This window comes from Gymnoscopelus microlampas (assembly GCF_963454915.1).
Source record: "Gymnoscopelus microlampas genome assembly, chromosome: 1".
NCBI classification, from domain to species: domain Eukaryota; kingdom Metazoa; phylum Chordata; class Actinopteri; order Myctophiformes; family Myctophidae; genus Gymnoscopelus; species Gymnoscopelus microlampas.
In genome coordinates, this window is record NC_139962.1 from 55,813,069 (window position 1) to 55,826,768 (window position 13,700).

At 43.1% G+C, this 13,700-nt stretch overlaps 1 protein-coding gene across 1 annotated transcript in view; it reads right to left on the reverse strand.

Moving 5' to 3' along the window:
* The window catches only part of LOC311045964 (synaptosomal-associated protein 25-B-like), a 68,380-nt gene that overhangs the window by 6,785 nt on the left and 47,895 nt on the right, over positions 1-13,700 (reverse strand). Inside the window, exons 4-5 of the mRNA XM_084058035.1 lie at positions 13,004-13,052; positions 4,796-4,913 (exon numbers count right to left, since the gene is read on the reverse strand). Of these exons, the coding sequence (XP_083914161.1) occupies positions 4,796-4,913; positions 13,004-13,052 (167 nt within the window). The remainder of the gene's footprint in view (positions 1-4,795; positions 4,914-13,003; positions 13,053-13,700) is intronic.

Here is a 13,700-nt window from a genome sequence, read left to right on the forward strand (position 1 = left end):
GGTGAAAACAAACATCACAGTTTTCAGATGAACCAGAGGAGGACATCACATGGTTCATGACTGGGAGTCACTACGGTAAGATCAAGAGATGTAGAATAGACCAGAGGTTCTCAACTCCTTGTCCTGGAGACCCAGAATACTGATGGTTTTCATTCTGTATTTCACCAGGCAGTGGCACTAGTTTAGACCTGTGACACCAGGTGAATGCAATTCATATTTCAAAAAGTATTTATTTTGCCTATAATGACATGCCCAAAATAGGGAAGGCAGGTTAAAAGATGTCTCTGGGTTTTAACACAGGTTTAATACAGGTTATTTTTCCAATTTCCTGTAAAGTAACAGATTTGGACATGCAAGGCTCAATAGCTACACATTTGAATTAAAATAGAAAATAGTAGTAGTGTCCCCAGAACCAGAGCTGGATACCACTGGAATAGACTAGAGGTAGGCAAACCTGTCGCATAATCAGGCCCCCAAAGAAAGTGAGAACTTTTAAAGCACTTCATCCTATAAACCATGCTGATTAATTGAGTGCTGATGATGGTCTGAGGACCAAAAAAAATCGAATCTCTTCACTTTCGCACCTGTGTCACCCTTTTTTGCACCATGTAAATAAAAAAAGATATATTTTTTCATCCTAAAGAGCCTCATTTCTTGATTTGTCAGTGTGCGAGCCTCTTACGCTTTGGTAAGTTTTGAGTTAAGAGCACAACTTAAGAGCAAACTTTTTCTTTTACTCTATTGGTTATGTTCATTAATTACCATGCACATATCAATTAGTCAATTAAGGCAAGCCCCACCATTGAGAATTTCAAATCCAATCTAATGACCCACCCTTTTTCTCTTGCTTTTAACACAATTTGAGGTTGTTTGTTGTTGTTGTCTTGTTTTGTTTTTTTGATTATTGGCTTTTGTTATTGCTTTGTGAATGGACTTCGGTGCTGATATTGTCTCTTGGAAAGCACTTTGGGTCAACTGCTGTTGTTTTTAACGTGCTGCTATATAAATACATTTGACTTGACTTTATCCTTCTGTACAATTCACAAATTGTACAAAAGAAATAAGTTAGATAAAAATAAAGATCCATTTGAGTCTGATCCTGAAGACAAAACAACAACAAACTCCTCACTGATGCCCGATTCATCCATGCACTGCTTATAGTCACTGTAAATGCATTAATGATTAGCAAACTCAGGCATCAATATAGTGTAGTGTAACTGTACCATCAGCACAAGGTTTGTCAACCATTCAGTCATAACAACACTGTGCTCAGACATGGCTGAGTGGCCATAGTTTGGCTGTCCACACGTACCGAGTGCATCATCATACAAGATGCTTGGCAAACTTGGCAAGCGCTTTCTTGTCAGGAAGGAAGAGGTGATAACACAATGTCTCTCTACCAGGGAGGGGGTTTCCAACCCCCTCAAGTATGAAGGTTAAGAGCAAAATATATACTGTATATATATATATATATATCCACCATGTGTACATATGGTCAATTACCGGTTGCTTTGGGATGCAATATAATATCGTTGCTGTCGGGCAGAAACCTCTTATCATCATTCTCTAACTTTTTCTGTTGTTTTGTAAATTAACGTCCTAGTTGATCATACTAGAGCATCACACAAAAGTAGCAAAAGTAGCAGATCTACAAGCTCGAAAAGCACTACTTCGCGCCGCGTTGTAGTTGTTCTACTTTTGCTACTTTTGAATTTGAATCATGAAAAGTAACAGTTTTGGACACATGAGGTTTCCACCCCGACAGAGACGATATGGTCAATTACCGGTTGCTGTCGGGTGCAATTTAATGTACTATAAATTCTAGAATCAGAAACTGCATACACATGCAGCGGTGCGTGATTCTAGAGCTTGGGTTTTTAAAAAACGGAAGCATCCTATGTTGTTTATGCCAAGTTGTTGACAAGTTTTCCCAAACCTTGTATGATTAAGACTCTGAACAGGATGGTCCTGAAGGTATAGGGAAAGATGACAAATAGTTACATCCACATCAGAAGCTTTACCAGGGAAACAGATGTTTAAGGTGGTCTTGTTCAGTAAAATGGCACTTTTTCTTTCTGGCTTTGATTATAAATTTCCATTTAGACAACTTAGACAACAGATATTAAGGCCCTGGGTTGCCAGGGGGCCTAAAAGATCACATGACTTATGAATTTAATACTTCATATTATATATATTATTATAATCTGTTATGTTTATATTTTAGTTAGTATCGATGTGGAAAATACTGTTTAAATTTGAGCGTTGATCTTGATTCTATGAAGGGCATTGCTCTTCATGTTTCTTTTTAGATTAACTCAGATTCACATATCTGCTCTTTTATGTGGCCTCCTCAGAACAACATTCTCCTAAATCAAGTTTTATTAAGGGGTCCAGTTGAATCTCTATTATATAGAATAGAAAAGGCACATAAACTAAAGAACCTCCTTAGACATTTCAGTTTGTCTTGTTTGTGTTCCTGGTGGAAAGATGTGTGTGACATGGGCCTCGAACACTGTTGGAATACAAGGTTCAAGTTAGGCATAATAATCGGCAACTGTCCTGGTCAGGGACTCATTTAGAGACCTGGGATACCAGGTAAATACAATTAATTGCCTCATAGAGTACTTGAAGTCCTGACGTCACTCCCACTACCCCTGGGTCACAGCGTTATTTTTAGTATTGGAAATCCCAAAGGCAAATCTTAGGCCCCGTTTAGACGACAACAATCTCTAGAGAAAACGGCAAAATAAGATATTAGATGTGCCGTCCGTTTAGATTTAGATCTAATTTAGATTGGAGTTTTCGGGGGTTGAAAATGCAACAGTGAAATCTTTGAAAACGCTCCGCATCGCGTCTCCATGTAAACAGCGAACAGTGGGGAATCCGTAAAACCTGTGAGGTCAAGTCTCATGTTGGCTCAGAATAGCGAGCCGTAGACAGTGTTGCCAGATTATGTGAGAGAAATAAGCAATTATATTTTGTCAGGTATGTGACTGTGTCGTTTATGATATTGAATTACATTTGATGACGTCTGTGTTTGGAGACAAAAAAAAAATCTCTTACTCTTTCGATATATTAGTACTTTTTCACCGTCACTTGATGCTTCATATCCATATCCGCAGATTAAAATCCCCAGGGTTGATTTGTTTATTCTTGGAACACAGTTCTTATATGACGCAATCTAAGATTCCCCTATGAGAATTCCAATACCAAAAATAACGCCGTGGCCCAGGAGGACAGCGCCCTCTAGCGGCAGTGATGTCAGACCTCGGCGCTCTATAATAAAGACAATTAGGAGTGAGGGTCTCCAGTGCCCGGAGGTGAGAAGAATCACCTTGTATTTACCAGACTCAAACCATGGCTGTTGTTGAGGGAATAATAGCACATAATAATTTCTTTGGCCAGGACTGGGGGGTCATGCCTATGTTCCCTCAGCCCTGTATTATGTTCCCTCAGGTTAGGATTAGGCTTGCGGTTATGTTTAGGGTTGGGGGTTAGTGTTAGTGTTAGTTTTCGAGGGAACGCAGGGCTGAAGGAACATATATAGGTACGCTCCCGGTGACCAAGGTTGTGCCAAAACATCCCCAAAACGGCAGAAATGCCCTAATGTTTTAAGATAGTGGTTCTCAAAGTGGGGTCCGGGGACCCCCAGGGGTCCTTGAGGGAGTTCCAGGGGGTCCCCAGCTAAATGATAGATAGTTAGGACCAAATGGACCCTTATGGGTTTGTAACTCAGAGAGTGTACAAATGGAACCAAATGGACCCTTATGGGTTTGTACACTCTCAGAGTTAAATTAACATTGATTTTACAATATAAATTGGGGTCCCAGAGATAGAAATGCCTCTAAATGGGGGTCCGTAGCCTAATGCATGTCAAACTGGGGGTCCTTGAAATTAAAATGGTTGAGAATCACTGCTAGAGCCGTAAAAATCTTCTCTTATGGGGGTCCCTCCGGCATATCTTTTCAAATGGGGGTCTGCGGGCTAATAAGTGTCAATTTGGGGGTCCTTGACATGAAAAAGTTTGAGAACCACTGTTTTAAGGTACATGTAGGGGTAGCCATGGTTTGTGCTACGTTTTCGGCTAGAGGCAGACAGATTAATCAAATATGAAATGCTGAAATTACATCGTTGAATTCTGGTATAAGATTTAACAATATTTGTGCCTGCTGTGCCGAGCGACGTGAGGTTCGGCCGACAGGGGATCCAGAGAGAGAGAGAGAGAGAGAGAGAGAGAGAGAGAGAGAGAGGGGGGGGGGGTTAGGTAGGGAGAGGAAAAACACTGTGGAACCGAATGCTGCTCCCTCCCCAGCCTGGAAGAGAATCATCATCTCTCATCCACAGAGGAATGAAGGGCTCTTAATGGCAGCCATAGGGGTTGGAAACACTGAATGATGAATGTTATGTCATGTGGACTGTTCATGTGCATGTGTGTGTGTGTGTTATAGTGTATAGTGCGGCTCACAATCGGCATGCACATACACACACACACGCATGCGTGCATGCATGCATGCAAGCAAGCATGCAAACAAGCAAGCAAGCGTGTGGAGGCATGCGCACACACCCCCACACACCCACACACCCACACACACGCACACGCACACACAGTGTTGGAGTAGAGAGCGTTATAAGGTTGGCTGTGGGCCTGGCTCCCTCCTCTCACCATGGATCACACCATGCTCTACTAGGCAGCAGGCAGAACACATAGATAGATAGAAAGGCAGGCAGGCAGGCGGGGCACCACTGAAAAAACACATGCAAGTCGGGCGAAAAAACGCAGCGTGGCTGCACCTACTTTTTACAGGGACATGAGCAAAGACCACATAAGCTTCCTAAATTGTTCAAATTCTTTTCTGCATCCTTCATGTCCTTATTGATCTGGTCCATCCCTTCCTCGATGCGCTCCAGTTGCTCTGATTACCAACACAATGTCATTTATCCACACCAAAAGCACGTTGAGGAAGAGAGGAAGAAGACGAAGAAGAAGAAGAAGAAGAGAAAGGAAGGTAGAGAAAGGGGCGACAAAGGAAGAGGAGACAAAAAAAAAAGAAGACATTGACTGTGACAAAGAGACACATCAGACAATCAACATCACCACCAAAAAACCACCAGCACCACAGCACTGGACTGGACAGGCTGGAGCTGCAGGGCTCCACCCCGAACGGTACCTACTTCTCAATACATGGGCATATCGAACCACAGCAGTTTCCACCAAAATCTTTTAATTCTTTCTCCGCTTCCTTCATGTTTGCATGCACCTGGTTCATGCCCTCTTCGACACGATCAAGTTGTTCTGGTGAGGACAAAGGCAATGAGAGTAGTGAAATGAATTTGTGATTGGTTTGCTTTTTTTTTGGTGGGGGGAGGGGGGGGGGTGTTGGGTGGGGTGGGTTGGGTTGGGGGTGTCTGGGGTTTGCTGTGCTCTACAGCGCCACAATGCAAGTGTATAGGCAAGGTCACATAAAGGGCAAGGCAAGTAAGCGATGTAGGCGCGCGTGTGTGTGTGTGTGCGTGCGTGCGTGCGTGTGTGTGTGTGTGTGTGTGTGTGTGTGTGTGTGTGTGTGTGTGTGTGTGTGTGTGTGTGTGTGTGTGTGTGTGTGTGTGTGTGTGTGTGTGTGTGTGTGTGTGTGTGTCCAATGTGCGCACACCTATTTATCCAGTTTGTGTGTGTTTCTGGGATTGTGTCTTCTTGCTAAATAGCACATACTTGCTTTTGTCAAAAGCCATTGTATCTCTCTTCCTGGGTAATTATGTCCTAGGGAAAGTATTGAACTACTTTCTGTGAACAATAAGAATGAAGATAGAAACGGGGGACAAAGTAAAGTAAAAAAAAACAACTAAACAACCACAATGCCTTGGCACAGATTGTGCAAGTCACTGGAATTGTGCTGGAGGGATGGAACACCATTCCAACACAAATACAGTCCTTCATTTGGTGTGTTGATGATGACAGTGGAGAGAGCTGTCTAAGACATAGTCCAAAATCTACCATAGGTGTTAAGTTGATTAGAGATCTGCATACTGCGGAATCTCAACATTTTATACATGTCACAGAGCATGATATAGGATGTAATGTGTTAAGTGTCATGAAGTACACATGTATGGAATCATTCTTTTTCTCCACTCAGATATTCAGGATTATCTCCTTTAACTTAATTGTCACCCGTCTGCACTATAAGTCTGTTGTTCCCCCCGCTTGTCATCAGTAGTTGAAGTTTTCTGGTGGGGATGTCCGTTATAATAAGGCTGTATATGCATAAATGAATGTAATTTGAGGCTGCAGACTCACTGACTTGAGTGAGAGAGTGAGAGTGAGAGAGAGAGAGAGAGAGAGAGAGAGAGAGAGAGAGAGAGAGAGAGAGAGAGAGAGAGAGAGAGAGAGAGAGAGAGAGAGAAAGAGAAGTTGGAGGAGGGAAAGGTAAATGTGCGTGTACATTGACTTACAGGTGTTCAGAGTTCAATTTAATTAACACTCTGGATATTACTGGGTACTAGGAATAGAGTCCAGGAGCACTGCTATGTAGCAACTTCAGTGAGCTGTACCGTACAAGCTACCCGGATGAACCACCATGTGTGCCATATATGGGTCTAACGTGTGGCATTAGGAGGGGTTATCCCCTGCTGGAGTTCCCCCCGGCACACTACTACTCACAATCCGTAATTAGCCCTGCCCGCTAATCCCTGGCAGTGCGAGGGATTGGAGGAGAGGATGAATGTGACAGAGAGAGAGAGAGAGAGAGAGAGAGAGAGAGAGAGAGAGAGAGAGAGAGAGAGAGAGAGAGAGAGAGAGAGAGAGAGAGAGAGAGAGAGAGAGAGGCATGTTTATCACCTCCACCACACCTGCCTGTGCATAATGTATTCCTCTATGGATTATGGGACTAAAGGTGGTCATCACACAGTGACAGCCAATCAGAGTGAGCGATGGGTCATAGGACCACTCCAGCTCTGACCTGGGTTGCGCTGTTTGTTTTAACCACTTAAAACCCTATATACTTTGTTGACAGGGCTCTATACTTGGTCCTCTCCATTTTTCCCTTTCCCTGAATCTCAAAAATAGCTGATCTGCAAGCTCACAGCGTGACCCAACGCAACGTGTATTTTCACAGAATGTTTGCCAATTCTTTTGCAGAATGTTCGCCAATTATGACATGCCCAGAATAGAGACAATGTGGTTAATAATTGATTTAAGATGATGCTAGTTGTGGGGACACAGAAAGGTTTAGTAAAGCGATGCTACAATGAATGTTTAAATCCTACCGGACACAGTATCCAAACTATTGACTGGAAGACAAATCCAAGCTTGTATACATAGCTCTTCCACCCCCAGTGTGAGAAGACAAAGCCATTTCACACAATATGCTCACGAATTCAACCCATGCTTGGCGCCAGAGTTATGATTTATTTATTTATAATGTTTTGGTGGGTGGGTGTGGGAAGCTGCCTGCAGCATCGGTACAGACTTGAGTTATTTTTGAGTTGCTATGGTTACATAATTTCTCCAATAACCGAAGATGTTATACATTTGATCTGTATTTATTATTTTACGTAATGTGACGCTACCTTGTCTGTACCTGGGGTGAGTGTTTAAAGCCTGATTTATACTTAGTTCACACCTTAACTTATGCTTTGTGCCATAGAAAAATAGCAGATCAGGCATAACTCTGCGGATGGCGATTAAAACTGATCTAAATACAAGAGGGATTAAACTCAGGTCTGACTCAACCTAGTGCGTCCCTGAGGGGGATGAGTCAGTCCTGGGATGAGATCATCGGGCCCACAAGTTTTCAGAGCGAGGCCACCAGGGGGCACCAGGGTGCCAATTGGAAAATGGGGATCTTGTGTACGTGTATAGCATGTATAAATGTACTCTAAACCTAACCTCACCGCTATATACTGTACAGTATCCTAGTGTTCTTGACCACAATGGAAATAAGCTTTATTGTGTGGCTTCATGTCTCATCGGTGCATGTCTTCATTGTGTTTATGCATTATGGATTTCTTCAATAAAGAAAACCATAAAACTTAACCCTAATGTCAACCCTAAAACGAAGCCCCGTGAATGATTAGACCTCAAGTTTCTATTCATCCTAACCTTGTGAGGACGTTTGACACTCACAGAGACTAAGGTGCAAGAGCACACGCACGCACACACGCACACGCACACAGATCAAGGTGGGTGATTGTGTGGCTCTTCATGCCATGTTTCTTGAGGCGGGGGGGTAATCTATTAGAGCTGACTGAGGTGTAATTCAGGTCATCAAGCTTGGATGAGCATGGAAGATAAGGACTCATTGGCTACTGCTAGGATGGAAGCAAAGGTCATTCATCACCACATGAGAGCATACCTTTTCCATATGGATGTTGCGTGCGTGCTTGCGTGTGTGCATGCGTGCGTGTGTGCGTGCGTACGTGCGCGAGTGTGTGCGAGTGCGTTCGTTCATGTGCGTGTGTATGTGTGTGTGTGTGTGTGTGTGTGTGTGTGTGTGAGTGTGTGTGTGTAGATGTACATGTGTACGGTGTTACAGTATATGTATGTGCAAGTCCATGTATGTTTAAGTGCATGTCTAGTGCATGTGTGTGTGTGTGTGTGTGTGTGTGTGTGTGTGTGTGTGTGTGTGTGTGTGTGTGTGTGTGTGTGTGTGTGTGTGTGTGTGTGTGTGTGTGTGTGTGTGTGTGTGTGCATGTGTATTTCTGAGCATGCTTACAGGTACTGCATAGTACGTATGTCTGTGATAACGGACTGTGGAGAGAGCTTAATTATATACCAGCCTTTTCATCTCAGCCGGTCTGTACAAAACAGCATAATTACAGACTGTAACCTATTGTTCAGAGCAGCCGGTAGACACTGATTCTTAAAGCGTTGGGTTGGTTAGTCTGAGCCAATAGGGAATAGTAGGGAGGGACACATTTTTGCTGACTCATTGGTTTCCTGATGTAAACTACCCAGCCTGCCATAATGCCCCACAGTCCTGCAGACTATAGTGGTAGCCTATAGCTCACAGTAAAGACAGACAAGAAGATGGATGGAATTGATGATTTGGCCATTCCTCTGTTCTTAACTTCAATGCCAGCGAAGCTCATTAAATTGTACCAAATCTAATTGATGTGACACAGAGAGAGTGAAGGGGGCATGGATGGAGGGAGGGAGAGAGAGGGTGAGAAAGCAAGACGGTGGAACCGAAAGAGAGAGACACAAAGAAGGAATAACAGTAGCGTGTGGGAGTGTATGGGAGTGGGGAGTGGGTGTGGGAGTGTGTGTGTGGGAGTGTGTGTGTGTGTGTGTGTGTGTGTGTCATAGACAGAATGACAGAAAGACAGATTGAGATATGGAGACGGAGAGAGGAGAGGAGAGGAGTCATGGGGCAGAGGAAATGTGCTGAGATGCTGAAGTAATTTGACTCTGTGAATTGATTGCGGCTGCGTGTTAACAGCAGGGAGCAGGCTGGGTCCGACTCTGGAGACCGCAGGCAGGCAAGGCGGAAGGAAGGAAGCCAGAGACAGAGAGAAGAGAAGAGAGAGGAGAGAGGAGACAATCCGTTCTGTTGGCAGGCCAGTTAGTTTTCTGTGTCACGCACGGAGAGACGAGCACGTCTTTGGTTTGTAAACCCACCCACGCAGTGCACACGCGCGCGCACGCACGCACGCGCACCAACTTCAAATGCTGCATTAAACCTCACCCCCAAACTCTGCAACCCACCCCAACCTGAAACACTGCATCAAACCCCAACCTCAAAATGCTGCATCGAAACCTCACCCCTAAACTGTCTGCAATCAAAACCCCCGACTAACATCCCCTCTCACGCACGCACGCACCCATGCACGCACGCACCCATGCACCCATGCACCCATGCACGCATGCACGCATGCATGCACACACGCACACACGCACACACGCACAAATAAAGCTATTTCTAATCTTCCCGTTTACAGTCGCTTCCATTAGTGACACTGCTGGACAAGGATGTCTGACCCGGTTATTTAAGTAATTATGTGAAATTGTTTGCCTATACGTTTAGTGAGTCTTCCTAATAACAGAAGCCCATATTGTGCAGCAGCAGGACCGCCTCAGTGTGGGAGAAAGGCTGGTGATGGTGGAGCAGCTGGGATCCCTCTATAGTCTCGCTAGCACAATGTATTCTGCAGAGTCAGTGGTCTTTCAACCTCACAGGCCAAATTACAGCCGGGGCCAGAACTTTGCACTGGTCTAATATGATCTATGAACAAACACGTCATTCTACCGTGACTGATTCTGTGATTTCAGCCCTGTACAAATGTGCAAAAGGCAAAGGGCACAAATGCACTGAGAAATAAATCCATGCTCTTTCAGAGGGAGGAAATACATTCAATTCACATTTGTCCCAAGAAGTCACGATTTGTCCGTTTGGGGCAGTGAGAGTGCGTTGCTATAATACGCAAGTGCCACCAGACAAAATAATCTCTTAGAGTAGTTTGAACGTCTGAAAATGTACTCTTGGGTTCTCCTAACCTAATAGTTCAGAAACACTGGCCTTGCTCTATGCAAAAATACATGAATTAGAAATGACTTCTCTGCTCATATATTTTACAAAAGTTGCTTAAATGTTTACTCGTTAAATGTTTAGGGAAAGGGAGTGGTTTTCTGGTTCCTGGAGGAGAAGAGATTGCTTTTACAGCTTCACCCAGCAGAAGGCTGCTCAGATGGCTCTCATGAGCCCACAGGGGAGAGCTGTTAAGCATATCTGCACACTTCCGGAACTTCTGCAGAATGATAAACTAATGTACCTGTACCTTTGTTTCTCACTCTATACCGTACATATATTTGTTTTATAATATCATTATTTCTTCTCTTACTGAATTTATTATGTCTAGGTCTCTAGGATGTTCTTTTGCGGAACAAGTCCCAACAAAATTTCGCTCCTTGTACTTGTATAAGGTAGTGTTAGAATAAAAACGTCTTGAAGCCTAGGGTTGAACTGGCGGCCTTCCGACCTCTCTACCCACTCAGCTGTGGCCGTTTAAATGAAATGTTTACTAATTCAAGGCCTCAGCCAAAACCAAAGCACAGTGAGAAAAGAGGACAAGCCAACTGACCTCATTTTCTCTCCACGCTTAAAATGTAAATGTGGAATTCAACCTACTTGTTTCGCTCTCTATGCTGTTTCAATCCAGTGCACTCAGGCACCTACCCGCCTACTACCTTCTCTGTTAGATTACCCACTTACTACCTCCTCTGTTCCTCTGTTCTATTACATAATACCTCCTCTGTTACACTCTACCTCCTCTGTTACATTCTACCTCCTCTGTTACAATACATACTAACTCCTCTGTTCCATTACATACTAACTCCGCTGTTCCATTACATACTAACTCCTCTGTTCCATTACATAGTACTAACTCCTATGTTCCATTACATACTACCTCCTCTGTTCCATTACATACTACCTCCTCTGTTCCATTACATACTAACTCCTCTGTTCCATTACATACTACCTCCTCTGTTCCATTACATACTAACTCCTCTGTTCCATTACATACTACCTCCTCTGTTCCATTACATACTAACTCCTCTGTTCCATTACATACTACCTCCTATGTTCCATTACATACTAACTCCTCTGTTCCATTACATACTACCTCCTCTGTTCCATTACATACTAACTCCTCTGTTCCATTACATACTACCTCCTATGTTCCATTACATACTACCTCCTATGTCCCATTACATACTAACTCCTCTGTTCCATTACATACTACCTCCTATGTTCCATTACATACTACCTCCTCTGTTCCATTACATACTACCTCCTCTGTTCCATTACATACTAGCTCCTCTGTTCCATTACATACTACCTCCTATGTTCCATTACATACTAACTCCTCTGTTCCATTACATACTACCTCCTATGTCCCATTACATACTAACTCCTCTGTTCCATTACATACTACCTCCTCTGTTCCATTACATACTACCTCCTATGTCCCATTACATACTACCTCCTATGTTCCATTACATACTACCTCCTATGTTCTATGACATACTACCTCCTCTGTTCCATTACATACTACCTCCTATGTTCTATGACATACTACCTCCTCTGTTCCATTACATACTACCTCCTATGTTCTATGACATACTACCTCCTCTGTTCCATTACATACTACCTCCTATGTCCCATTACATACTACCTCCTATGTTGCATTAAATACTACCTCCTCTCTTACATACTTCGGTTCCACTTGTACTGTACACCCTCTGATTTGACTTAAACACAAAAGATGTGACTGTGTGTGCGAAGGGTTCAAAGTACAACGGTCGACACAACGGTTGTACTGGAGTGGATGGAGAGAGTGAATGAGAGTGGGGCGTGTTTGTCGTTACCAGTCAAAATGATCATGGTATCCCCTTGCTAAAGAGGACGGCGCTAAGGTATCTATCACTGTGTGACCCCTGACCCCGTGGTCGATCAGGGGGGAAATGATTCCCCGGTAACCATGGGAACCAGATTTTCAATGACACAGCATGATGAAGGAGCAGAGGTTAAAAGCATTGATCTGGGTTAATGCAAAGATCTAAACTTAGCTCAAAGAAATTGCTCTACCGTTTTAGAATGCACAATCTACTTACATGCCAAAGCTGTGATGCATTTTGTAACAAGCTACTATATATAAACTACTTTTAACTGTAAATGATAATGCACACTTTTAAAAATGATAACATAGATGCTGCATGTGCAATATTAACGCATTAGCAGGCGAAGAGGTTGGCAAGCTTCTTGCAGGAGCCAGATAAACATATAAATGCAAAACTGTGTGGCTGGGTTTCATTAGAAATGGAATTAAGTAGGTCGTTTTTTTTAAATATTAATCTTTTATAACAGAATGGGAATGTACTGTAGGCCTATAGGTGAATATGAGGGACATGCCAATTTGTCTTTAGCTTGCATGCATTGAATATCAGTGATATTCAGTGACTGGGAGAAAAGTAGAAAGCGAGTAACACTGACTTACTTCTCTACTGACTTACCTCCCTGCTCATCCAACATGACCAGAGTCCTGATACCAGCATCTTTACTCTAACAGACAGACAGACAGACAGACAGACAGACAGACAGACAGACAGACAGACAGACAGACAGACATCCCAGTGGGAGGAAAGAGAAGCCCAGGAAGAAATAGAGGAAGGGGAAAAGAGAGGAAAAAAAGATGACAGATCAGTATAAACAGACCAAGAACAGAGCAGTCAGAGCAGCAGAGCTGTGTCAAATTGCCATCTGAAAAAAAAAAAATCTTTTTTTTCTGGGGAGCGATTGATCTTGTCTCATGCTCTTCTAGACCCAGCTAGCACAGCACAGAGAGCACTAGGATCATCTATTATGGATTGCGTTTGAAGAGTGTGAGTATTAATATCCTCATTAGCGGGCATCAAGGTGAGTGGAAAAACTCATCTGCATGGAAAACCGCATCAATAGGCCTCTCATCCAATGCTTGCCAGTCATAAGTGACATGAGTGACTGTATTTATATGTATTTATGAGTCAGTAGGGAATAGTAGGGAGGGAATCATTTATATTATATTTTAACCTTATGAACCCTACTTTAGGTGAAAATTTAAAAATAAATCGAAAATTCCTCCCCATTTAATGTGCAATTCAGAAGTCTAATAATACAAAGACATACATATTGAATATAGATGTTTTGTCCCTAATAAGTGTGACAACAAAG